The sequence below is a fragment of the Eumetopias jubatus genome, unplaced genomic scaffold (genome assembly GCF_037043125.1).
Source record: "Eumetopias jubatus isolate StellerSeaLion01/CBP00866 unplaced genomic scaffold, mEumJub1_p1.0 scaffold_12, whole genome shotgun sequence".
In the NCBI taxonomy this organism is placed as follows: Eukaryota; Metazoa; Chordata; class Mammalia; order Carnivora; family Otariidae; genus Eumetopias; species Eumetopias jubatus.
The window spans coordinates 106,308,735-106,336,111 of record NW_028274818.1 but is presented as its reverse complement, the minus strand read 5'-3'; the positions used below and the strand labels follow the sequence as shown (position 1 = coordinate 106,336,111).

General features: G+C 44.2%; 1 protein-coding gene across 2 annotated transcripts in view; it reads left to right on the top strand.

Moving 5' to 3' along the window:
* The first annotated feature begins 967 nt into the window (after positions 1–967).
* RSPH10B (radial spoke head 10 homolog B) overlaps positions 968–27,377 on the top strand; it is a 50,852-nt gene continuing 24,442 nt past the window's right edge. For both annotated transcript variants that reach the window (XM_088017183.1, XM_028088548.2), the window contains exons 1-10: positions 968–1,224; positions 8,261–8,336; positions 11,454–11,522; positions 13,220–13,393; positions 14,988–15,073; positions 16,153–16,273; positions 19,784–19,960; positions 20,854–21,013; positions 21,335–21,456; positions 25,278–25,467. In XM_088017183.1, the coding sequence (XP_087873309.1) occupies positions 968–1,224; positions 8,261–8,336; positions 11,454–11,522; positions 13,220–13,393; positions 14,988–15,073; positions 16,153–16,273; positions 19,784–19,960; positions 20,854–21,013; positions 21,335–21,456; positions 25,278–25,467 (1,432 nt within the window). The remainder of the gene's footprint in view (positions 1,225–8,260; positions 8,337–11,453; positions 11,523–13,219; positions 13,394–14,987; positions 15,074–16,152; positions 16,274–19,783; positions 19,961–20,853; positions 21,014–21,334; positions 21,457–25,277; positions 25,468–27,377) is intronic.

Here is a 27,377-nt window from a genome sequence, read left to right as displayed (position 1 = left end):
GGAGAGACCATGATGGGGTGGGGCTTGGAAAAAGTAGTGGGGCTTTGAAGGAAGAGAAAAGCAGGATCCTGTTGGTGAGAGCAAAGCTTAGGGGTGGGTTGACCTGGTAGGTGGGGTGTCCAAAGGATCCCATCCAAGCCGTGGGCTTGTGGGGTGCCCACTGCACCCCTCAGAGTGTGAGGAGGGACTAGACCTTGCCCTGCACCCCAGGACTCGTCTGTGTGTCCTGCTTGTTGGACTGAGATGCTTTCAATGGGGCCAGTTTGGGAGGCCATGAAAACTTTGGCTTTGGGGACCTGCCCCCCAGATCTGTGACCTTGGGCACACATCACACCGTTCCTTTTCTGGCATGGGAAGTAGGCAGCCAAAGATTTCAAGTTCAAAAACAGGAAAGTGACATAATCTCCCCATCACGGATAGTGTGCTGTACCCCATACTTTAGGGGGTTTCTGTGCATCGTTTCATGTAATTCTTAAAATGAGATGAGGCACTGTTATTTCTATTTGATATCTGAAGCAGAAGGAGATTCGCCTGCTCAAGAACACACAGCTGGTAAGGCGCCCTGCAGGAGCCTGAATCCAGCTCTTGAGCACTCTGCGGTGCAGATGTATTGAGAGATGGGCTTTTAAAGTATGGATTGGCAGCATGGAAAACCTTAGGGATTAAGTAGCCATTTTTCATGTATCAGGTTACCTTCCTGCTGGGACACTATTTGAAAAGAAATGGTAGGTGGTGGTTCCAGTTTAAAAAAAAAAAATTGGGGACAACCAAGGAGATCTTCCTATAAACTGGTGATACATGACAGTTGTAATTTTTCAAGCTTTAGGAGGAGAACGACCATGACATTGGGTTTCAAAGTTGAAATTTTAACTACAAGTGAAACCTGCCAAGTATTTAGAGAATTTTTATTTTTCAGATGAAACTGATCAGCGCCTTGAAACAGTAAACTTGAACACTTCTAAAGGCAATGGTGAAAGAAAAGAAAAGAGCAGACAAAAAGGGGGATAAGTCCACCCGCTCTCCCTCCTCTCTCTCTGATTATCCAGAGTTTGCCAAACAAGATGGCAGTGTGGCTAGGCAAGAGATGTCCCCTGGTGCCGTCCCACCATTGGAAATGCAGCCCAGCGAATTGGGGCCCCGAAGAGAGTCCAAACATGAAAACCAGCAGAATGAAGATGCCACTCACTACGAAGAGCCCATTCTCACCAAACTCATAGTTGAAAGGTGATTCTAATGGGCTGCATCTTCCATGTTCCCCTTTCTATAGTCTCTGTACTCTCTCTCTGCAATCTCTTTTTGTGGCCTTCCCTGCCCCTCTTCTAGATGACTTTAAAATCTAGGTCTCTCTCTTGGAGTTTGAGGTTCAAATTTTTAACTCCCTACTGGACATTGTCCACTGGGCTTCAAGCTCCCTGTGTCCCGAAGCAAAGACTGCAGGGCTTGAAATGAGATCTGGATTGGGGTCTTAGCTCTGTGACATCAACACCATCATTGAACTTTTCTGAGCCTCAGGTTCTTTTTTTTTTTTTTTTAAGATTTTATTTATTTGAGAGAGGGAGAGATCGAGAGAGAGAGCATGAGTGAGGGGAGGGGCTAAAAGAGAGGGAGAAGCAGGCTTCCCACTGAGCAGGGAGCCCGATGCGGGACTCGATCTCAGAACCCTGAGATCATGAACTGAGCCGAAGGCAGATGCTTCACCGACAGCCAGGCAGGTGCCCTGAGCCTCAGGTTCTTTTTTTTTTTTTTTAAAGATTTTTTTTTTAATTTATTCATTTGAGACAGAGAGATAGAGCATGAGCAGGGGAGGTTCAGAGGGAGAGGGAGAAACAGGCTCTCCGCAGAGCAGGGAGCCCAATGTGGGACTCGATCCCAGGACCCCGGGATCATGACCTGAGCCAAAGGCAGAGGCTTAACCCTCTGAGCCACCCAGGCGCCCCTGAGCCTCAGGTTCTTAACTGGGGAAAACACACCCCATAGAAGTTTCCTCCACATGTTGCTACTTCTCCAGGCATTGGCTTCTCCGTTGATCTCTGTTGATTTCTGTAAGGGAGCTACCATTTCCTCCCTCTCCAGGCTGTCCTCCTTCCCTATGATTTCATATTTCTTTTTCCTCTAGGCTTCTCTCATTAGTCCTTTTCTCGAATGCTTACTTCGCCTCTTCGTTATCTCTTGACTGTTGGCCTCATTTCCTAAAGATTTGAGATTTGCCTTCCTAATTGTTTCCATCACTCCCTGGATTAGTTATCTGTCCTTGTAAGAGGTCCCCCCAGAACGTGATAATTAAGACGAATACTGTTGCACGCAGTTCATGGGGCTCAAGAATCAGGGAACAGCTTAGCTGGATGGTATTGGGTTAGGACATCCGGAGTTCAGCCAAGATGTGGATCTAGACTGCCATCGTCCGAAGGCTTGGCCGGCTGCTGGGTCCGCTTTCAGAGCGGCTCCTTGGCACGGCTGTTAGTGGGAGGCCTCAGTCCCTCATCCCACAGACTCCCTCCACAGAGCTGCTTGGCTGTCCTCACCACCCGGCACGTGGCTTCCCCAGAGAGTAATCCAAGAGAGAGCAAGGGCGGAAGCCACGTGTCTTTTATGACCAGTCTCTGATGTCGCTTTCTGTCAGTTCTGTGATATCCTGGTGGCCCCACAGTTCAGCCCTCTTCAGTGTGAGCGAGGCTTACACAAGGGTGTGAGTGCTCGGAGGTGAGAATCTCTGGGAGCCATTTTGAGGCTGGCTCCCACACTCTTAGGAACTTGATTTCTTTCCATCGTCTACAGCAAAAAGCCCCTGAGCCTGATGCTCCGACCCCAGCCTGCCTGTCTCCTCAAACTCAAGAGCCCAGCCAGACTTCTGCCCACGATCGCATTTGTTTTTACCTTTGCTTTCAAAGATAGCTTTGCTGGAGTGTTTGTCCTGCATTTCTGAATGACCAAATCCCACCTACTCTTCTGGTCCAAACTTTTCTATTGCTGCTTTCCAAAGGAAGTGATTTTGCTCAAAACGTCTTTTATCATACTTCTCACTTTCTATTATATGTCACTGTATACATAGCATCTTTTCCTCCCTATAACATACGGATCTAACGTGTATGAATTACTGTAATTTGTTTCCACGGCTCAGCCTCTCAGGTGGAATATTCCGTCCCAACAGAGACACACCCAAGAATATCAAACACCAGACCTTAGGCCTCGTGGGTGCTCAGTCAGGACTTACTGTCTGCATATCAGTGGCCACTTTTATTTTTATTTCTTAGTTGACATGTAGTTAGACAATGTTAGATTAGTTTCAAGTGTACAACATAGTGATTCAACCACCCTATACATTATGCTCTGCTCCCAACAAGCGTAGCTATGATCTGTCACCATACAACACCATTGCAACGCCGTTGACCCTATTCCCTATGCGGGGCCTTTTATCCCCAGGACTTACTCACGCCATAACCAGAAACCGGTATATTTCTCTCCCCTTCACCCATTTTGCCCATCTTCCCAGCCCCCTTTGCTCTGACAGCCATCAGTTCTCTGCATTCATAGGTCTGTTTTGGCTTTTTGTTTGTTTTTTATTTTTTTTAAAGATTTTATTTATTTGACAGAGAGAGACACAGCGAGAGAGGGAACACAAGCAGGGGGAGTGGGAGAGGGAGAAGCAGGCTTCCCACCGAGCAGGGAGCCCGATGTGGGGCTCGATCCTGGGACCCTGGGACCATGACCTGAGCCGAAGGCAGACGCTTAACGACTGAGCCACCCAGGCGCCCCTTTTTGTTTGGTTTTTAGATTCCATCTAGAAGTGAAATCAGGTATTTGTCTTTCTCTGACTTATGTCACTTATAATACTCTCTAGGTCCATCCATATTGTTGCAAAAGGCGAGATTTCATTCTCTTTTCTGGCTGAGTAATATCCCATTGTGTGTATATACCACATCTTTTTTCGTTCATCTGTGGACAGACGCTTGGGTTGCTTCCAAATCTTGGCTGTAAATAATGCTGCAATAAACATGGGGTGCATTTATCTTTTAGAATTTGTGTTTTCATTTCCTTTGGGCAAATATCCTGTGGTTGAATGACTGGATCATATGGTTTTCTATTTTTAATTTCTTGAGGAACTTCTGTACTGTTTTCCACGGTGGCTGCACCAATTTACATTCCCAGCAGCAGTACACAAGGGCTCCCTTTTCTCCACATCCTCGCCAACACTTGTTGTTTCTTGTCTTTCTGGGTCTACCCATTCTGACAGGTGTAAGGTGATATCTCATTTTGGTTGATTTGCATTTCCCTGATGGCGAGTGATGTTGAGCATCTTTTCATGTGTCTGTTGGCCATGCGTATGTCTTCTTTGGAAAAATGTATATTCAGGTCCTCTGCCCATTCTTTAATGGGATCATTTGTATCTTTGGTGTTGAGTTGTATAAGTTCATATATTTTATACATTAACCCCTTATTGGATATATCATTTGCAGATATCTTCTATTCAATAGGTTGCCTTGTTTTGTTGATGGTTTCCTTTGCAAGGCAAAAACTTCTTATTATTTACTATTTTATAGTCCCTGTAACTTATTTTCACTTTTGTTTCCCTTGCCTGAGCAATCATATCTAGAAAAATGTTGCTATGGCTGATATTAGAGAAATTACTGTCTGTGCTCTCTTCTAGGAGTCTTATGGGATCAAGTCTCACACTTAGATCTTTAATCCATTTCAGTCTATTCTTATGTATGGTGTAAGAAAGTGGTCCAGTTCCATTCTTTTCCAGTTTTCCCAGCACCATTTGTTGAGAGACTGTCTTATCCCCATTGTATATTTTTGCCTCCTTTGCTGTAGGTTAATGGACAATTTAAGTGTGGATTTACTGGACTGTCTATTCTACGCCATTGATCTATGTGTCTGTTTTTGTCCCACTACCATACTGTTCTGATGACTACAGCTTTGTAGTATACCTTGAGATTGTGATACCTCCAGCTTTGTTGATCTTTCTCAAGATTGCTTTGGCTATTTTGCATCTTCTGTGGTTCCGTACAAATCTCAGTATTACTTGTTCTAGTTCTGTGAAAAATGCTGTTGGCATTTTGATAGGGATTGCATTGAATCCGTAGATTGCTTTGGGTAGTATGGACATTTTAACAATATTAATTCTTAGAATCCATGAGCATGGAATATCTTTCCATTTTTTTGTATGGCCTTCAATTTCTTTCATCTATGTTTTACAGTTTTGACAGTACAGATCTTTCACCACCTAGGTTGAGTTCTTTCCCGGGTATTTTATTGTTTTTGGCGCAATTATAAGTGGAATTGTTTTCTTAATTGTTCTATTACTAGTATGTGGAACCGCCACCAATTTCTGTTGCAGCCATTTATTAATGAGCTACCATGTGCCAGCTCTGGATTGAGTACTGTAGAAGGATATCAAAAAGTAGGAAATAGGGCCTATGTGCTTAGTGAGTAGTTATGTTTTACACTGGGCTCTTTCTAGAGAAACTCAGCAGAGTTTCTCAGCAATATACACTGACTTAGTTCAGAGAAGGTAGAGCCTGGGGTTGCCCTGATGTGGGAACCAGATGAGTTGAATATCCTGACATAGAGCTGGTCTGGATCCAGGCCAAGAGCCCCAGGAAACATGTATGTGTCTTGGGAGTGAGGGGAGGTGTTGATACCATTGAAAGGAGCTATTGTGACTTTTAAAAATCCTTGACAATTTCTTTATTCATTGTTTTTCATTACCAAAATGCTATATACTCATGACAAATGAAGTGATGCCAAGTTATCTTAAAGAAGAGTTCATTCTTGGGGGTGCCATGGTGGCTCAGTCAGTTAAACGTTTGAGAAGAGCAAAGAGTCTGCTTCTCCCTCTCCTCCCTCTCCCCCTGCTGATGCTCTCTCTCTCGCTCAAGTAATTAAATAAAATCTTAAAAAAAAAAGAAGAGTTCATTTTTTCCTCCACCATATTCCAATTTTGCTCTCCCTGCCCCTCCCATGGGTTGCCACAGTCTCTCATGAATTAGAAGAAAGTCTTTGGGTTTTACAGGTAAATGGGTGGCTCAGTCGTTGGGCGTCTGCCTTCGGCTCAGGTCATGATCCCAGGGTCCTGGGATCGAGCCCCGCATCGGGCTCCCTGCTCGGCGGGAAGCCTGCTTCTCCCTCTCCCACTCCCCCTGCTTGTGTTCCCTCTCTCGCTGTGTCTCTCTCTGTCGAGTAAATAAATAAAATCTTTTTTAAAATTTTTTTTTAATTTTATTTATTTGAGAGAGACAGAGATAGAGAGCACAAGTGGGGAGGAGAGGGAGAAGCAGGCTCCCCACAGAGCAGGGAGCCCAGTGCGGGACTTGATCCCAGGACCCTGGGACCATGACCTGAGCCGAAGGCAGACGCCTAACTGACTGAGCCACCCAGGTGCCCATAAATAAATAAAATCTTAAAAAAAAAAACCCTCACATAATCTTCAAGGTAAAATAATTTCCTAACTCTTCTCAATATTTATGCAGATTACTTAGGTTTCCTGACTCTTTGCATGATGTAGAACCTCTGAAATCATGTTGAATAATTGGTGGGAAGATCAGGCATCCTGTTCATGTTCCTGATTTTGAGGGAGCTGATTTTGGTATTTCACTTGCAAAAATCCTATATGCTATTGCTTTTTCATAAACAGTCTCTTCTGTTTAGGTAGTTTCCTCGCATTATAATGTGACTAGAATTTTTAAAGAAATAACTGCTGAATTTTATCACATGCCTTTCTGGCATCTTGATATAAACCTGTGGTCTTTCTCCTTTGATTTGCTGATTGTCATGAGTTGTGATAGACTTTCTAACGTTGAATCTTCCTTGGATTCTTGGATGAAGCCCATTTTTGTCACGGCTGTCACCTGTTCTTTTGTTTTTCACCTCACTTACCCCAGACCTTAGAGCTGAGTGAAGTCCCATATCACACGTTATCTACCCAGTTCTGAACTCAGAATCTGCACACTGTCCTTGATTCCCTCTTCCCCAAAGCCAGCACATCAGCAAGACCTTTTGGTCCCATGTCTAGAATATATCTTGAAAAAAAAAAACTTTGTAAAATTATCATGGTAAAATACACATAACATAGGGAGCGCCTGGGTGGCTCAGTGGGTGAAGTGACTCTTGATCTCAGGGTCATGAGTTCAAGCCCTGCGCTGGGCTCCATCCTGGGCGTGGAAACTGCTTCTTAAAAAAATACCCATAAGGGGCGCCTGGGTGGCTCAGTCGTTGAACGTCTGCCTTCGGCTCAGGTCATGATCCAGGGGTCCTGGGATCGAGCCCCGCGTCAGGCTCCCTGCTCCGCGGGAAGCCTGCTTCTCCCTCTCCCACTCCCCCTGCTTGTGTTCCCTCTCTCGCTGTGTCTCTCTCTCTGTCAAATAAATAAAATCTTAAAAAAAAAACCCATAAAATTTCCTATTTTAAGTATTTTAAGTGTACAATTCAGTGGCATTAAGTACGCTCATCTGTTGTGCAACCATCACCACTATTAATTTCTAGAACTTTTTCATCATTCCAGACAGAAACTGTCGAGAATAAACCATCACCTTCCATCTCCACCCCCTTTCACTGTTTGCTCCTGGTTGTTAGCTCTCCGCACAGTCTCTTCCCACAGCAGCCAGCCAGAGTGATTTTTTTACGACCTAAATCTGACTTTGGCCAACTCCCCTCTTAGAACCCTCTCTAGATTCCTCCTAGAGCTCTGGATTTTCCTGCCGCCCCCGAGCCTCTGTCTCCTCTCCTCTCCTCCCTGTGTCCTGTGCCCCATCTGGGCCTCCCTCCTCTCTGTTGTCTGAACTTGAGCCGTAGGCCTCTTTCCTGCCCCAGGGCCTTTGTACTTGCTGTTCCCTCTTCCCAGGATACTTCATAGAGCTGTTTGTTTCATGACCTGTGGGTCTCAGTATAGCTCCCATGTCCTCTGAGAGGCTTCTGCCCTGACCACCTGTACACAGCAGTCTCCTTATTCTCAGCCACGTTCCCTGATCATGTCTTTCTCAAAAGTTGAACATGATCTGGAATTACCGGGTTCATGTGTTTCCTGTGTGTCGTCTGTGTCTCCTCAGTGACCTATGACCTTCCGAGGGCAGGAACTTTGTAGTCTTGCATGGCGCCAGCCCAGTGCTTAGAAAGGGGCACAGTGGCCCTCGGGGAACGTTTGTTGAGTGACTGAACGTGACATATTACTTGTACTCCTTCACTGATGTTAATTATGACTTTAACCCACTGTCACTTAGGTTTGATCATGCCAATCATTGCCTTGAGCTTTATTTCTTTGCAGCTACGAAGGGGAAAAGGTCCGTGGACTATATGAGGGAGAAGGCTTTGCAGTCTTTCAAGGAGGTTGCACCTACCACGTGAGTGACACATTTCGGGAACAGACAGGAAGGAAGTTTAGAATGTTCTGTGACAGTTTTAGATTTGTATCTTCAGAAAAGTCTACTGATTCTTCAGAAGAAATTGGAAGTACTTAATGCTGATTTAACTTTGATCACCTACTCTAAGGTAAAAATACAGCTCCATACAACTGAAGTCATTTTTTAAAAGATTTTATTTTTTTTTAAGATTTTATTTATTTGTTAGAGACCCAGGACCCTGGAATCATGACCTGAGTTGAAGGCAGATGCTTAACCAACTGAGCCACCCAGCTGTCCCAAGATTTTGTTTATTTGAAAGAGAGAGAGAGAGAGAGAGCACAAGCAGGGGAAGGGGTAGGCAGAGAGAAAGGGTGAAGCAGGCTTCCTGCTTAGCAGGAAGCCCGATGCAGGGACTCGATCCCAGGACCCCGGGATCATGACCTGAGCCGAAGGCAGACGCTTAACTGACTGAGCCACCCAGGTGCCCCTGAAGTTGTCATTTTAGGTTGTTTTCTTTTCCTGATTTTTATTTATTGTACAAACAACATTAAGGTGACTAAAGTAAATACAGAAGAGGAAAATCCCAGGATCATCATCCTTTCCCAGTAAGTATTTTGGGTATGCCGTGTATCCCCTCTGTTCCTTGAATGGAAGAATCAGCGTTCATGTGGGCTTATCGATTTTGCAGATAACATCTTGAATCTATTTTCACTTAGGAATACTTTGCTGTATTGCTGCATGGTTTTCATAACTTAAATATTCTGTGGCAAAACATACATAAAATTTACCATTTTAACCATTTTAAGTGTATAGTTTAGTAGCATTAAGTGCATTCGCCTCGTGGTAGAACCTCCCCACCACCCATCTCTGGAACTTTTCATGTTCCCCAACTGAAACTCTGTCCCCATTTAAACACTAACCCTCATTTCTTCCTCTATAAATATAAAATATATTTTATTTATATTATTTAATTGTATTATATATAAATACGTATATTTAATTATATAAATGTATATTATATATATTGCATAGTGTTCTGATTTACTGTTCATCACTGTACCGTAATTATTAGGTACTTTTGAGGTGTTTTTGTTTTTTCACCATCACTAGTAATGATGCAGCGCATCATTCAGATTACCAAAGAAACATGTGCTTATAATAAGAACAAATTGTTACGGTCGGAGTCCTAGAGTATGGGTTTCCGTACCCTGATTTTTTTTTTCCCCCTGCTAAACATAATGACACCTTCTTATTCCTGTCTCACAAAAACTCCTAAAAAGGCCATTATTATGGCTGAATGATACTAAAATGACTGTCCCGCCTGGCCTGTGCCAGCTTTGGAATAAGCTGTTGGGTTCAGAATCCTCTTTCAGCCCTGTGGCTCTAAATGAAGCCCTGCGGTGTGAACACTTCCAACACGGCACCCAGTTCTTGATCACCAGGCGTCAACCCCTCCCAGGCTGCTGAGGACGCGGAGTCAGCTCCTACAACCCCAGAGGTGCTTGGCTAAGTCACCCGTAGCTCAAGCCTGGCCCGCTGGCTTCACCCTTCCCATGCATGTGGGGCAAACACCCTCCACTTCTAGAGGATCTCGTCCCCACCCACTGCCCACTACTTGCCGTGCGATCTTCCCACGGTTTCCTCAGACTCTTTTGATTAAAAATAATCATCAGTTGGATCTCCTTTAAATTGTGAGAGAGGCCCACCCAGCAGAAAGACTCCGTAGCCCCAGGCCCCACGTCATGAGACCACGGGTTGGCCACATATTTAGCTCGCAATCCCCCAAAGATAGACGATGAAACCAAACATTTCGTGAGACCTTTGCCCTTACCATGTAGAGGCAGCATGATCCTTTCTAGTCTAGTTTGTTAAAACGCGGGTTGTTGTGACCCTAATCGATTCCATAATCACAAGATCCAGCCAATAGTCGGAAAACCACTGGCTGCCCCACGTTTTCCTTAGTCCCAGCCTGTCTATCATTGAGCCCACGTGAACCCCGGGCTGATAATAACGTGTCTCCTTGCTAGTGAGTTGCGGCCGCCGTTCTCCAGAGAAGCGTGGTCCGGGGGACCAGCAGCATTATCTGGGGATTCTTTCAAAATGCACATTCTTGGGCCCCGGCCCAGACCAGCTGATGAATCAGTCTTGGGGGTGGGCCCAGCAATCTGTGTGTTCACAATCCCCTTCAGAGGCGGCTCTGAAGCATGGTAGAGTCTGAGAACCACTGAGTTAGGGTGCTGTTTCCATAGGGTGTGTCCTCCCCTACACCCACCCTACCTCTAACCGGGTGATCCCAAGGAAGAACTGGACATATTCTTACCTTCTTTTCTCAAATAGCATTTAGACATTCAGGAGTGCTAAGTTGTTAGTGACTAGTTCCTAACTAGTTCCTACTAGTTAACAGTAGACACTAAATATAAACGGGCGATACTGACAGCTGGGGGTTGTGTACATATATGAATATGTCCGTATACATGGACACATGCACACCAATAAATCCCAGTACCGGAAAACAGACAAGCATGAAATTTACAAATGGAGTAGTTGCTAATATCCACATAATGGTTTTCACCAGGTCTACCTAGTTTGTTTTTGTTTGTTTTTTTTTTAAGATCTTATTTATTTATTTGAGAGAGAGTGAGTGAGTGAGAGAGAGCACAAGCCAGGGAAGGGGCAGGGGGAGAGGGAGAAGCAGGCTTCCCGCTGAGCAGGGAGCCCGATGTGGGACTTGACCCCAGGACCTTGGGATCGTGACCTGAGCCGAAGGCAGATGCTTAACCGACTGAGCCACCCAGGTGCCCCAGGTCTACCTAGTTTAAATAATGTTTAAAAAATCCTTACACCGTGACGTGCACAACCAAAAGCGTATGAATTCTTTTTAACTATGGCCTTTTTCACCACTTAATTAGGAGAGGAAGACACAGATTGAATTTACAACTCATGTTTAACCGTTGCATAGGACTGCTTGGTGTACGTTTTGGGGAATTTGGACAAGCATATTCATGCAGATGAAAGGGGGGGGGATAAGGCTCTATCCTAAGAACTAAAACCACGGTGGCAGGCGTTGTGTCGAATGAAGGACTGGTCCTAAGGTTTTGTTGTTGTTCTGTTTTGAAGGGTATGTTTTCAGAAGGACTCATGCATGGACAAGGGACTTACATTTGGGCGGATGGACTGAAATATGAGGTAAAGCACGTAATATGTTATAGTGTTAAACTGTAAGTAATGAAACTTAATGGTCAGCTTCCCACAATGAAACATACTGCTTTCATAAAAGTGATTCAGCACATGGGTTAAAAAAGTCCAGAGAGGGCGCCTGGGTGGCTCAGTTGGTTAAGCATCTGCCTTCGGCTCAGGTCACGATCCCAGGGTCCTGGGATCGAGTCCCGCATCGGGCTCCCTGCTCGGCGGGAAGCCTGCTTCTCCCTCTGCCTCTCTCTCTCTCTCTTTCTCTGTCTGTTTCTCATGAATAAATACATAAAATCTTAAAAAAAAAAAAAAAGTCCAGAGAACCAGAGACTATAGGTGAAACGTGACTCATTACCGCACGGGCTCCTAGTGATCACTACCTGTTTCATCTGTACGTTCTGGGGGTCTTTCTGTGTGTTCTGTGTATTTGTATTTGGTTTCTCTCACTCTTTACAAACACAAATGGTTCATTGTACATTCTCTTCTGTACCTTTATTTTTGTGGAGATCAAACTGTATCCATCTATCCAGCTCCAGCTATTTTTACTGGCTGCTTTTATTCCTCGGTCGTGGGTCTCCCTTAACCTGTCTTGATGGTTTAAAGGGAATGTATATTTTTAAATGGATTGCTAGAAGACTATTCCAGATGTTGCAATTGCAGCGCTCCTTGTGATGGTGTTTTTAAGTGGTAATGAAAATATTTAAAACCCGTGCCTGTAATGCACACATTCAAATAGCAGCCAAGTAGGGGAAACAGATTTCGACCAGCTGGGCAGCTCACTGGGGCTGCCCAGTGGGAGACGATGAGCCGCCGGGGAGCCTGATGATCTGGCGGTTTGGGGCCAGCCTTTCCAGGGAAAGTCTTCTCCCCCCAACACCCTGCCTTCCAGCCTGTGGGCCTTGGTTTATTTCTGGCAGCTCTCAGGTGGGAATCCTTCCTGTAGGCACAGACCTTTCCACACCAGCCTAGACAGGAGGATTTATGGGCAGGATTTGAGCTGTCACAGAAGTACCTTCAGGGAGGTCAGCTGGCCTCATGGAATCCGGCCAGTGGTCAGACCACGTCATCCTGACCCCTTCTCCCTGCGGGCTGCCTGCCTCCCCCGAGTTCATGTTCCCGAGAGAGAATCCGGTGGCTCAGGGCTGACATCCTGGCCATGAGCAGCGCGTGTTCTCCGGAAGGCACCCACGGGGCATGCGGCTGGCTGATGTGTCTGCAGAATATTTTGATGAACCGCAGGCGGAAAGAAGGGTTTCCATCAGTTGATCACCAAGCCGGGCTAATCAGCGGAGTGCCTTGGAGAGAACACTGGAAGCCAGGGCAGTAAGCCTCCTTCGACGTGGGTTCCAAGACGCTCACGTGCCCAAGGCCAGGATCGGAAACCAGCACTTTTCCATGTCCCCTGTTTGCCTCTTGGAGCCTTGTCTACACACAGCTTCTGGCTGTTTTATTCTGCTGGGGTTTCCGCCCAGCAGAGGGGAGGTGAGAGAGGATGGGGTGTGTAGAGAAGGAAGGAGGAGAGTGAAAACTGGGGCAGAGGGGAGATACTCCACTGTTGCCACGGAAGAGAGACAGGAATAGCATCCAGTTGTCAAGGAGGCGTCTCAAACGGCCCACAGGATTAGGGGTCTCTCCCCTGCTTTCTCTCTCTCTCTCTCTCTCTCACTCTCACTCTCTGGGCCGTTTTGCCCTAGGGGGAGTTTGTGAAGAACATCCCCATGAACCATGGCGTGTACACGTGGCCGGATGGCAGCACCTACGAAGGAGAAGTGAGCCATGGCGTGAGGCAAGGATTTGGTATGTTCAAATGTGGCACGCACCCCGTGTCCTACATCGGCCACTGGTGTCACGGCAAGAGACACGGGAAGGTGGGTGAGGCAGCCCCGGGACTCCCATCCACTGCTAGGATGAACAAACACAGAGGGTGGCAGGTGGGGGGCTGTTGTGAAAGTAGATTCGCTTTCTGTTGATTGATAGGAAATTCACATCGCACGAAACGGACCGTTTTAGAGTCAGCAGTCGGCGGCATTCTGGGTACTTCCCAGGGTCGTGAGACTTCCACCTCTGTCTGGTCCCGCGGCATTTTCATCAACACTCCAAAATAAAACCCTGGGGCGCCTGGGTGGCTCAGTTGGTTAAGCGACTGCCTTCGGCTCAGGTCATGATCCTGGAGTCCCGGGATCGAGTCCCACATCGGGCTCCCTGCTCGGCGGGGAGTCTGCTTCTCCCTCTGACCCTCTTCCCTCTTGTGCTCTCTAACTCTCATTCTCTCTCTCTCAAATAAATGAAATCTTTAAAAAAAAAAAAATAAATAAAACCCTGGACCCACTCGGCAGATATGCCCCACCCCGACCCCTCGGCAGGCCCCGATCTGCTTTCTGTCTTTACGGGTTTACCTAGGCTGGATGGTTCATAGGAATGGAACCCTACAGTGTGTGACTGACCTTCTGTGTCTGGCTTCTTCCACTCAGCCTCATGGTTTTGAGATTCATCCATGTTGTAGGTACTTAATTCCTTTTTGTGGCTGAATAATAGTCCAGTGTATGGATGGACCACATTTTGTCTATCTGCTCATTCATCGACGGACATTTGGGCTCTCTTCATCTTTGGGCTTCTGTGAATAGCACCGCTATGAATGTGTGTGGGGGGTTTATTTGAGTCCTTGTTTTCAGTTCTCTGGCGTATAAACCTAGGAGTGGAGTATGGGAACTGGATGTTTAACATTTTGAGGAACCTCCAAACTGTTTTCCACCGCAGCCATGCCAGCTTACTCTCTTGCCGGTGATGCACGTTACATTCACTTCTAAGCGAGGTTGCCGTTCCTGGCACTGTTGTCTGGCTTTTGTATAGGATGATAAAGTACTGCAGCCATGTTTTTGGAAAATGTTGTAAGAAAAGAAACCGTCTACCATTATACTCATCACTCTGCCCAGATCTAGACTGTTAAGTCCATTGCATTCTCTTTTCTTTTCTTCCCCTCCCCTCCGGGTTGTGTGATTGAGCCTCAGGCTCCCGTTGGGTGTGGAACCTGCTTGGGATTCTCTCCCTCTCCCGCTCCGTGCACTCCTCCCTGTTTGTGCAAGTGTGTGCTCTCTCTCTCTCTCTCTCTCTCTCAAAAAGGGGTCGGGGCGGGGGGGACAGACCTTCACTTGTACAGAAGGTGATACTACTCATTGTAGGTAACAATGGAACAGGATTGTTTAGGTACTTATCACACCTTAATGCAACACAACACTTCATTATTAGGGAGGAATTGATTTGTGACATCTCATTCTCACCTGGGGCTACCTTATCATCTTCTTGATTCCAAAACAGAAACATACGACACATTAGGTGTCTTGCCCAAAGTCGGACTTCTTCACGGTTTAGACTCCCTAAATTCATATATTTTTAAATCTTTACCTTTAATAAACATTTGTTTTATGAGACTTGATTTTTTTAAAATGCTATTATTTGTTTCAGGGCTCTATTTATTACAATCAAGAGGGTACCTCCTGGTATGAGGGGGACTGGGTATACAACATCAAAAACGGCTGGGGGATCAGATGGTAGGTATTGCCTCTGCCACATGTGGGATATGGGTGATAAAAGTGTGTGTGGGGGCCCAAATAATTTTCACTTAGGCAACTTAAAGTGCAGAGGGGCGCCTAGGTGGCACAGTTGTTTGAGTGTCCAGCTCTTGATTTCGGCTTGGGTCATGGTCTTGGGGTCGTGGGATCAGGCCCCACATTGGGCTCTGCAGTGGGTGTGGAGCCTGCTTAAGATTCTCCCTCTCCCTCTGCCCCACCTCTTCCCCCAACTCATGCTCGCTCTCTCTCAAATAACTAACTAAAATCTTAAAAAAAAAAAAAGTGTAGAAATTCCGGGGAACACATTTTCTATATAAGTAGGGTGGAATACTTAAATTCACCCCAATGTAATCTCCATAGTGATGAACATATTCTATGGAAATTTAGAGAAACATTATATTAAGTGACGTTTAATAATACGGTTTCACTTTATCACAGGTAGAAACTGTCTTTCTTTGTTCTCTATTAATCATGGTTATCTATTACTGTATGTTTTTGGAACTCTTTTATTTTAAAATAATGACAGTATTTTTTTTTAAATAGAGAGACACACAGCGAGAGAGGGGACACAAGCAGGGGGAATGGGAGAGGGAGAAGCAGGCTTCCTGCTGAGCAGGGAGCCCGATGCGGGGCTCGATCCCAGGACCCTGGGATCATGACCTGAGCCGAAGGCAGACGTTTAACCGACTGAGCCACCCAGGCGCCCCCATTTGCTTGATTTTAGATTGGGCTGATAGAGTCAAATATTTTACAGGTTGGAATATTTAGGGGTGAAATGTTAACTAATCATAGTATCATGAGTTAATTTTAAAAGATTTAAAATACCTGCTCTTTTGTCACCTTATTAAATGATTGAGGATTTAATACAGTAGTTTATTCTACCCCTAAATGATGATTTCTACTGACCACATGCCTATCCATTGAATTTAAGAAGACTCTTTAGGCACAAGGGTTGGATTTCTTCAAAGATGTTGAGAGAAGAAGTTTAAAAGAAAGTCTTCTTAAAGATAAGTATGGTATATAAAATAACTGATTATTTTCATTTTTTTTTGTCCCAGTTACAAATCTGGAAACATATATGAAGGTCAGTGGGAAAATAATATGCGCCACGGGGAAGGCAGGATGAGGTGGCTGACGGCGAATGAGGAGTACACGGGTCAGTGGGAAAAGGGCATACAGGTATGGCACCAACTCATGTGACCTGAACATACCCAGGTGGGGACCCTGTGGCTCCTCAGCACATGGGTCACTGCATATATCGTCCGGTAACCTAAACCTAAGCTCTGCTAATTTCAGAACCCCAGAGTATGATTTACTGGTCCCAACCATCTTTTTTTAAGTACCGTTTCATCATTGAGGTTTCTCTAAAGTCTTACACACAAGTGAGGTCCTGGCCTGGGCAGATCCATAATTCCCACAGCTTGTGTGCAGAGCAAGACTGTTCTCTACCCCTTAGAAGCTATGTATTTCCCACACAGAAAAGAAAGGCTTTATATGGTTAAATGTATGTGGTTTATTTTTTTTTTAAGATTTTATTTATTTATTTGGCAGGGAGATAGAACAAGTAGGCAGAGTGGTAGGCAGAGGGAGAGGCAGGCTCCCCGCCGAGCAGGGAGCCCGATGCGGGGCTCGATCCCAGGGCCCCGGGACCATGACCTGAGCCAAAGGCAGCCGCCCAACTGACCGAGCCACCCAGGCACCCCTGTATGCGGTTTATATAGCTAAGATTTTCTAATAATATCTGCATAATCTAATAATATCACTTTATTCCCCAACATCTATTTCCCCCATCTCCACACTCAGTGCAGAGCCCAACATGGGGCTTGATCTCATGACCCTGAGATGATCTGAGCCCAAATCAAGAGTCAGACGCTTTCCCAACTGAGCCACCCAGGCACCCCAATCTGTTTGTTCTTGAATAAGTTTTAGGTTTGTATTTTTGAAGGAATTTGTCCATTTCATAGAAATTTATTAGCACAAGGTTGTTCATAATAGTCTCATGGGGATGCCTGGGTAGCTTGGTAGGTTGGGCATCTCTCTGCCTTCAGCTGGGGTCATGATCCCACGGACCTGGGATCAAGTCCCAAGTGGGGCTCCTGGCTCAGCGGGGAGCCTGCTCCTCCCTCTGCCTGCCACTCCCCTGCTTGTGCTCTCTCTCTGACAAATAAATAAAATCTTAAAAAAAATAACTTCTTTAAAACTCTCTCATGATTCTTTAAATATACATTATATGGGATCTATAGTGATATTCCCTCTTTCTCCCAATACCAGTGATTTGTGTTTTCTCTTTTGTCTTCAGTCTTATTACAGGTATATCCAAGTCATGAAAATTCTCTAAGAGCCAATCTCAGTGTTATTTATTTTCTCTTGGGGTTTTTCAGTTTTTAATTTGATACCTACTCTTTGTTATTACCTTCCTTCTGCATGCTTTGGGTTTGATATTCTCTTCTTTTCCTTCAGTTGTAGGATGGAAACTTGATTGATTTCAGACATTTCTTCTTTTCTAATATAAGCGTTTAATACTAAAATTTTTCCTCTTAGGACTTTCTCTGCATCCCACTAATTCTGATAGATTTTAATTTTTGTTCAGTTCAAAATATTTTCTCTCTTTTTAAAAAGATTTCATTTATTTGAGAGAGAGAGAGCACGAGTGGGGTGAGGGGCAGAGGGAGAAGCAGACTCCCTGCTGAGCAGGGAGCCCAGCACGGGGCTCAATCGTGGGGCTCTGGGATCACGACCCGAGCCGAAAGCAGATGCTTAAGCGACTGAGCCACCCAGGCGTCCCTCAAAATATTTTCTAAGTCCCTATGACTTCCTCTTTAACCTGTAAATTATTTTGACATATGTTGTTTACTTTCCAAATAGTTGGAGATTTTTTCAGATATCTGTCTGTTGTTGATTTTTTTAATTCTACTGTGGTTAGAGAACATACTTTGTATGATTGCATTTCTTTTAAATACATTATGGTTTATTTTGTGGCCCAGAATATGGTCTGTCTTGGTGAATGTTATGTGTATTTCTGCTTTTGTTGAATGGAGTGTTCTGTGGATGCCAATTAGATCAAATTGGTTGATAGTGTTGTTCAGGTCTTCTATACCACATTACTCATTTTCTGTTTATTTTTTCTACCCATTTCTGAGATAAGAGTGGTGAGGTGTCCAAGTATAATTGTAGATTCATCTATTTCTTCTTTCAAATCTATCAATTTTTGCTTCATATATTTTTAAGTTCTGTTGTTAGGTGCCTACTTGTTTAGGATTGTTATGTCTTCTTGGTGGATTGACTCTTTGTTATCATCTTGTCATGTCCCTCTTTAGCTCTGATAGTTTCTTTTCCTCTGAAGTCTTTTTCTGATGTGAATATAGCCACTCCAGCTTTCTTTTTTCTTTTTAATTTTAATTCTGGTAAAATACCCATAACAAAAAATTCACCATCTTAATCATATGTAAGTGTCCAGTTCAGGGCATTAAGCACCTTCACACTGTTGTGCAGCCATCCCCACTATCTGTCCTCAGAACTCTCTCCATCTTCCCAAATGGAGACTCTGTCCCCATCAAACACTCACTTCCCATCTCTCTTCCCCCTTTCCCCACCCTTGACACCCACCATCTGCTTTCTGTCCCTATGAATCTGACTCCTCTCGGTATCTCATGTAAGTGGAATTAAATAGTATTTGTCCTTTGGCAACTGGTTTATTTCACTCAGCATAATGTCGTCAAGGTTCATCCATCTTATAGGATGTGTTAGGATTTCCTTCCTTTTTAAGGCTGAATAATATTCCATTGTATGTTTATACCATCCTTATGCTTATTCATTCATCCATCGATGGACACCTGGGTTGCTTCCACCTTTTGGTTATTGCAAGTAATGCTGCTATGAACATGAGTGCACAAATATTTGTTTGAGTCCCCGTTTTCAATTCTTTTTAGCATATACCCAGAAGTTCTAGATATACAGAGTCATCCCATTGTTGAAAAAATTGTGTGTTTATATGTGTTGTATGTACATATAATATGTTAATTTAGTGCATATAATTGAATGTGCCTGGGGAAAATACAGATGAATTCTCAGACTCTCAAGTAGTGGTTGCCTCTGCAAAAGTGGGATTGAAGAGGGCATTTTTCTTTTTTATCAATCCGGATGTTAAAAATAAATAAAATTTAAGGTAATAATTTATCAGTATCAAGCTAGGCACTTTTTATACACTATCTTCAGTCTTTACATCCAACCTGCAGGATAGGTGTTATTTTCATTTTATAGATGAAACCCAGAGGGCTTAAATAATTTGCCTTGGGTCAAATGGTTAGTTAGTAAGTAGATGGCACAGAGGCCGAACCCAAGTCTGTGTGACTCTAAAATCCATGTTCTTTGTCCTTTCAAATGTGTCATTGTATTTGATCTATTGACTGAGTTTTATTTTAATTTAAAAGATTTTTATTTATTTGAGAGCGAAAGGGAAAAAGCACAAGAGGCGGGAGGGAGAGGGACAAGCAGACTCCATGCTGAGCACAGAGCCTGATGCAGGGCTCCATCTCAGGACCCTGAGATCATGACCTGAGCCAAAATCAAGAGTCAGAGGCTTAACCGACTGAGCCACCCAGCTGCCCCTATTGACCAAATTTTAAATGGAGTCAGGTAAAAAGAGGAAATATTTTGAGCATTTCTCATGGAAATTTGCTTTCTTTTCAGAATGGTTTTGGAACACACTCCTGGTTTCTAAAGAGAATCCCCAACTCCCAATACCCTTTGAGAAATGAATACATAGGAGAGTTTGTAAATGGATATCGTCATGGCCATGGAAAATTTTACTATGCCAGTGGAGCTGTTTATGAGGGAGAATGGGTCTCCAATAAAAAACATGGTATGGTGAGTGCAGATGTGCGAAGAGCACATTTTATAGATTTTTGTAAAGCAACTGAAATACCATAAAAGTCATGTCATTCTCTGTCTGGTAAAGTGCATAATCGATTTTTGTACACGATAACTTACTGTTTTGTTAAGATGATTACATGAATTTTAAAATAATTTCCAACATATCATCAGTATCCTGTATATTTAGAAGTTATTTACTTAGTTTATGTTATGTACATATGTGTGTGTGTGTGTGTGTGTGTTAGGGTGGTTTTGGTCACAAGTAACAGAAAATCTAGCTTAATCATCCACAACTGATAAAGAATAAGTGGGTTTCAGGGTTGGTTTGACTCAGCAACTCAGTGATGTCAGGAGTCTTCTTCCATCTACTCATGATGTCTCCTACCATGATGTCAGCTTCACCCTTATGCTGCCCCTCCCTCATGACCACAAGATGGATGCTGTGGTTCCAGGCTTCACATCCACATACCACACTAAGTAGAGGGAGAGAAGAAACTCTTTTCTGAGAAGCTTTCCACAAATATCTTTAATTTGGCTGAGCTGCCTTGGGTCATTTACTTACCTCTCCATCAGACTGATTATTGGCTTGGGTTGGACAAATACCAAGAGAGCCCCTATTTGGTGATGGGCACTCTGCTGGTCACAAGCGTAGTTTAATAAGACATCTTCTGTGACCTAGGGGTAGCTGGGGAGAGGTCGTGGAGCCGATAGAGAGAGGAGGAGGAAGAAGAGAGAGGATTTACACAGTGACTTGAGACTCTAGGAGCGAGACTCTATGTGAGCTAAGCGCATGTCTTAGAAACAAACAAAAACCTCCAAACCCTTGAAAATGGTACAGATGGAGATTACCAGTGGTTTTCCCGAACTGTAAATCTTTCTGCCTGCAGGGCCGATTAACTTTCAAAAATGGGCGTGTGTATGATGGCTCCTTTTCCAATGACCACATAGTGGAGTTTCCAAATCTTGAAGTTGAGTTCTTAAGTCACCTGGACCTGTCTTCAGAGTCTCCCTTCAAGAGCCGGTACCCTGCATCCTCCATCAGTGCTGGTAAGGGGGTGTGCACCTGTCAGTTGCATGCAAATTAGCTTCTATTATCAATGGAATCTACTCATCAAAATACAAAAACTACTTCAGAAAACAGAAGTTTCCTGGGGAAACTGCTTTCTTAGTAGGTTTTTTGAATACTCTTATATCCCACTTGGGTGGAAAATCATTTCCGCATAACACTGAAAAAAATTTTTTTAACTTCCAAAAGCATTTTCTTTTCTTTTCCCCAAATCATTGTAATTTGCTAGTTGAAATGGTAACATTGACAACTTTTAACATTGCTTTTCACAGTGATCCTCTCTATTTGCCTTTATTTGCTAGAGATTATCAGAAAGCTTGATGGCAGTGAAAGTAATTCTGTGTTAGGGTCGAGCATTGAGCTGAATCTCAGTTTGTTGCTGAATATGTACCCTGAGAAAGATCAAGCAGAGGAAAAGAAGCAGGTAAAAACCTTTCATATTGTTATACATTTATATTTTAGGCTTAAATATTAACAGAGTCTCCACAGTCTTGGGAAAATCCAGCCGATGGAGGACTGTCCTGTGTTGAGTGTCTTTTATAAGCCACATAGATGGTTTGTATACCATCCCATTTAATTTGCAAGGCAACCTTAGTGAACAGGCTTTGTGAGAAAACAGAAGCCCAGATAGGGGGACTGAGTGAATTAACTAAATTCAAGTTACCCTCACTCCCAGCTTGGTCTGAAGCCCAAGGCTGTGGCCACCCCAACTACAGGACATTAATTATGCAGTGCATTATTATGGGCTGCTGGGATTTCAAAGAACTTCAGATTCCTAGATATCAGTACAAATCTAGAAATCCTTAGAGACAGAGAAAATTATCTGTACCCAGACTTCATTTGATTAACATCTGGAAAATCACATCCACCAAATTACATGTTAGTGTCGTGAACCCTGCTTTGACTGGGGATCGGTATGACTCTCGCATGAAAGCACTGTTGAAGATGTGGCTTGCAACAGGAGAACCACTGGTACCTCGAAGTTGCAAGGCATGCGCCCCTTTGCTCTTCCTCTATTCCATCTTCCTGGCCCCAGTTCTGTGGGTCTCGAAAGTGATGACTCTCCATCCCCCATCCTCCTCTATTCTTCTCCTGGCCAACGATGTCATTCAGGCTCCTGGGATCACTCACTTCATCTGCTGCCAGATTCTTGTTAAAAAAAAAAAAAAAAAAAAAAAGAACTTCTATGACTTTCTCTGGTTAGGAAAATAGTACACGATACTTGTAGAAAATTTAGAAAATGCACATAAGAAAAAGTAGAAGAGAACCTCCACCCAGACCAAATCTGGTGACCATCTTTCCCGTTTTGTTCTGGGCAAACATAATTAGAATTGGAGCATTCTGCTCATATAATCTCTGTTTTTGTGTATTTAATCACAGGTCTTCAATGCCATTAAATATTCTCCTACAATATAATTTTTAGGTGAATAAATAACCATGCACTGAATCACCCAAAAAGGAGGGATATTCTTATCTTTTTTTTCTTTTTCTTTCTTTTCTTTTCTTTTTCTTTTCTCTCTCTTCCTTCCTTCCTTCCCTCCTTCCTTCCTTTCTTTCTTTCCTCCCTCCCTCCCTCCCTCCCTCTCTTCCTCTCTCTCTTTCTCTCTCTTTCTTTTTTTACATATGTTATTTACTTTCCACTTTGGAGTTCTTTCCATGTCAAAACAGGTAGGTCTTTAAAAAACTATGAATTTAAAAAGATATCTTGACTGGGGCGCCTGGGTGGCTCAGTTGGTTGAGCGGCTCCCTTCAGCTCAGGTGATGATCCCGTAGTCCCAGGATCGAGTCCCGCATTGGGCTCCCCGCTCAGTGGGGAGTCTGCTTCTCCCTCTGACCCTATCCCCTCTCCTGCTCTCTCTCACTCTAATAAATATGTAAAATCTTAAATATATATATATATCTTGACTGTTTTAATTACAAAAGTAGCACATGCTCTTTATAGAAAATTCAAACATTACAGAACTAGGACCTAGAAAGTAAAAGAAATTCTGTAACTCGACACTCTGTAACTGTAACACCTCTAAACATGTTTAATGGCTACGTGGTATTTCACAATATGGACAATATTACAATCTAGTTAGAGAAACTTCCATTTTTTTTCTAACCCTTTGAGAGGACTTCAGACTCCCAGAAGAGCGGCTTGAGCCCGGGTTTCTGCACCCCGTCCCTGGCTACTCTGCACGTGAGCGTCTCCCACGGCCACAGAACAGAGACCAAAGCCGAGACCCGGGCCTCGCTGACCCACTGACACGAAGCAGTGGACTTTATTTGAATTTCACTTTTCCTCACAGTGCCCCTTTTCCTGTCCCAGGATCCTACCCAGGACCCCATGCTGCATGTGGCGGTCACATCTCTCTAACCTCCTCTGTCTGTGATGGAGCCTCCACCTTCCATGGTCCTTCATGACTTCCAGACTTCGGAAGGGTCCTGAAGGGCTCTGGAAAGTTCCATTGGCCGTCTAGCTCTATCCCGTTCCATGCCGATGGGAGCTGTTTGTATGCAGGACCTCCCAGGACCTGACATCAGCCTGTCTTGCCAGCCTGCCCCTAGCAGCCTCCTCCTCCTTAGCATGCACTCTTGTGACAATAATGGCCAGCACATACGCACAAAGCACTTTGCTCTGGGCCTGTTTCCAAATGCCTTAATTTTGCTAAATCCCCCCAACAGGCTAGGGGCCAGAACTGTGGTTGTCCCACTTTGCCCAGGAGGGAGCTGGGGTGGAGCGCGGGGACAGCCTTTATCCAGGTCAGACAGCCCTCCTGGCATTCCAGAAGCATCTCAACCTCTCCGCTCCCCCCACACCCACCTCCACTGGGGGGCCTGCTGTCTGTGAACTGCTCATTTGTTCTGTGCTCCAAGGCTGAGTTCAAGTACAGCGTCCTCCAGGGAACTTCTTCCTTGTAACCCACCTCCCCTTCCTCCACGGCTCTGTTCTACCTCTGGTACTTCCTTATGGTGTCTTTACCAGGTTTTAAGCTTCATGAAGAAAATTCTGCGTTCTACTCTAGAACAAGGCTTTAGATAGAGCGGATTAGGCATGTTTATCCAATCGAATTGAATTTTAGAAATTAGGAGTTAATGCTGAGAGGGACAGATGCCTGATGCAACTGCCCAGGTGAGATTTTCCATCTCCTTGGGGACCCCAAACACCGCTGCTCACATTTCCTGAATATTTCATTTGGGACGGTGAGGCACGGGGTAAGTGGTTTTGGAGGACAGGACACTGCATATCCTGCAGGGTTGCACATTTGGGGAAGTGGAGGTAGCACTCAGGGCATTGAGGGTTGGGGAGAATTATAGAAGGTGATTGAGGACAGAGTCGGAGCTTAGTAATGAGTGTGAGTATTGTCTATTTCAGACTTTAAGCAGGAAGTCTGATGTCAGTTGTAGGTTTTAAATCAACCAAGCCTGGGGCACCTCAGTCAGTTAAGCGTCTGACTCTTGATCTCAGCTCTGGTCTTGATCTCACGGTCGTGAGTTCGAGCCCCACATTGGGCTCCACACTGGGCAAGGACCCTTCTAAACAAACAAACAAACAAACAAACAAACAAACAAAGGGCCAAGGCTGGTTGAACCAGCCTTGCAATCTCAGAATAAACCCTGCTTGGTGCGGACACACTACTTTATATATTGCTAGATTGTTTTTTTCAAGATTTTATTTATTTGACAGAGAGAGACACAGCGAGAGAGGGAACACAAGCAGGGGGAGTGGGAGAGGGAGAAGCAGGCTTCCCGCCGAGCAGGGAGCCCGATGCGGGGCTCGATCCCAGAACCCTGGGACCATGACCTGAGCCGAAGGCAGACATTCAATGACTGAGCCACCCAGGCGCCCCTATATTGCTAGATTTCATATACTCCTATTTTGGTGAGGATTTTTGTGTTTGTCTTTATGAAAGATACTGATCCATGGACGAGAGAATTTGATTGCTGCCCATTCAAATAGGGTGCTATCACATAGCATATGTGATACACAACAGTATGAAAGCAATTTCATTGTTTCATTGATAACAGCACCTTTTTTTTTTTTGGTAACAGCAAATTTTTAAATGTTATTCAGAAATTACATTTTATTGACCTGGGGTTGAGTGGGAAGAATATGACATTTGTTGAGCTCATACAGTGGGTAAGAGATAAATGCTATTATGTCACATGTGTTATTGCATTTAATTTACAAAATGGGTGTTGTTTCTTTTACTTTTGTTCTTATTAGGCAAGATTAAGACATGCGTGGTTTTCTCTTTGTAGGTAGAATATGCTGTCTTAAGAAATATTACAGAATTGAGAAGAATCTATAGCTTTTACAGCAGCCTAGGATGTGATCACTCTCTGGATAACACCTTTCTGATGACAAAGCTTCACTTCTGGAGGTTTCTAAAAGACTGCAAATTTCATCACCATAAAATAACTCTTGCTGATATGGACAGGATATTAAGTAGTGAGTACTCCAGGTCCTTTGTGTCTTTCAGTTTATTATTTTTTTAAGATTTATTTGTTTGAGAGAGAGAGAGCATGTGCATGAGCACGGGGGAGGGGCAGAGGAGGGGGAGAGGCAGACTCCCCGCTGAGCAGGGAGCCCGATGCGGGGCTTGATCCCAGGACCCCGAGATCATGACTTGAGCCAAAGGCAGACGCTTAACTGACTGAGCCACCCAGGCGCCCCAACATCCTTTGGTTTAAAGAGTAGTATAATATCATGTCACCATGAAACCATTCAAGAAATGGGGAGGGAGTGAGGAAGGCAAATTCTGGGACAGACATTCCAGAAATCAACACAGGTTCATCTTCTCAAGGTGCTTAAAATGTCCTGGAGACAATCCCGTAAAATAATGGCAGCAGCGAAAGACCATCTATAGCAGGCCCTGTGGGCCGAATGCAGCCCCCAGTCTGTTCTTATAAATAAAGTTTTATTGGAACACAGCCATGCCCATTTTCTCATGCACTGTCTGTGGCTATTTTTGTCCTAGACACCAGAACTGAGGGGTTGTGACAGAGACCGTGTGGCCTACAAAGCATAAAATATGTGTTGCTGGCTCTCGACAGAGAAATTTGCCTGCCCCTGATCTATCAAACCCGCTAAAACTGTGAGATCAGAAGCCAAGAGGATCAGGGAGGGCTTGGCATAGCTGAGAAAACACTTGAGGTTGTCTTGGGCTTGGGCTTGATTTCAAGTGAGAAAGTTCATGCAATTTTGAAGGTTTTAGTTCTTTCAGCTGAACTCTGGGAAGCAGGCCTTGAAAACTTTAGATTATCTACTTGAAACAAAATATTAGAACTAGTACCCATTCACCTGAAATTTAAGTGTTTGACACAGACTTAGAATCCATTTAGAATTAGAATCATCAATCAAATGAGGCTCAGGCCACCTTGAAAAACGCTGGCACAAGGTATCTTGTACGTTTCTTGAAAGGTGACCAGATCGAGATCTTTCGAGCAGACTAAACCTAAACTAAAACTAAAACCTAAGTTTTAGGTGGATGTGTATACGATGTTCACAGTATTCTCTAGGGAAAAAAAAGATACTCACTCATACTCAGTTCTTTGAATTGTATACCAGGAGCAAACAAAATAGAAGGTTTTAGAAAATACTAGGCATCAAGAATGAAATCTTGATCTGAAACTAATAAGATATTATATGTTAATTAATTGAATTTAAATTAAAAAATAAGAATGAAATTGTGGTATGTTAAAAATATGGTATTAGGGACGCCTGGGTGGCTCAGTCATTAAGCGTCTGCCTTCGGCTCAGGTCATGATCTTGGGGTCCTGGAATCGAGTCCCACATCGGGCTCCCTGCTCAGTGAGGAGCCTGCTTCTCCCTCTCCCTCTGCTGCTCCTCCTGCTTGTGCTCTCTCTCTCTGACAAATAAATAAAAATTGGGCGCCTGGGTGGCTCAGTTGGTTAAGTGACTGCCTTTGGCTCAGGTCACGATCCCGGAGTCCTGGGATCGAGTCCCACATCGGGCTCCCTGCTCAGCAGGGAGTCTGCTTCTCCCTCTGACCCTCTCCCCTCTCATGTTCTCTCTCTATCTCATTCTCTCTCTCAAATAAATAAATAAAAACTTAAAAAAAAACAAATATCTTTTAAAAAATATGGTTTTATATGTGAACATTGTAAGAGGGTAAACCTTAAGTCCTTATCACAAGAATAAAAGAGAAAATTTTTTAAAAAGATTTTATTTATTTATTTGACAGAGAGAGACAGCGAGAGAGGGAACACAAGCAGGGGGAGTGGGAGAGGGAGAAGCAGGCTTCCCGCCGAGCAGGGAGCTCGATGCGGGGCTCGATCCCAGGGCCCAGGGATCATGACCCGAGCTGAAGGCAGACACTTAACGATTGAGCCACCCAG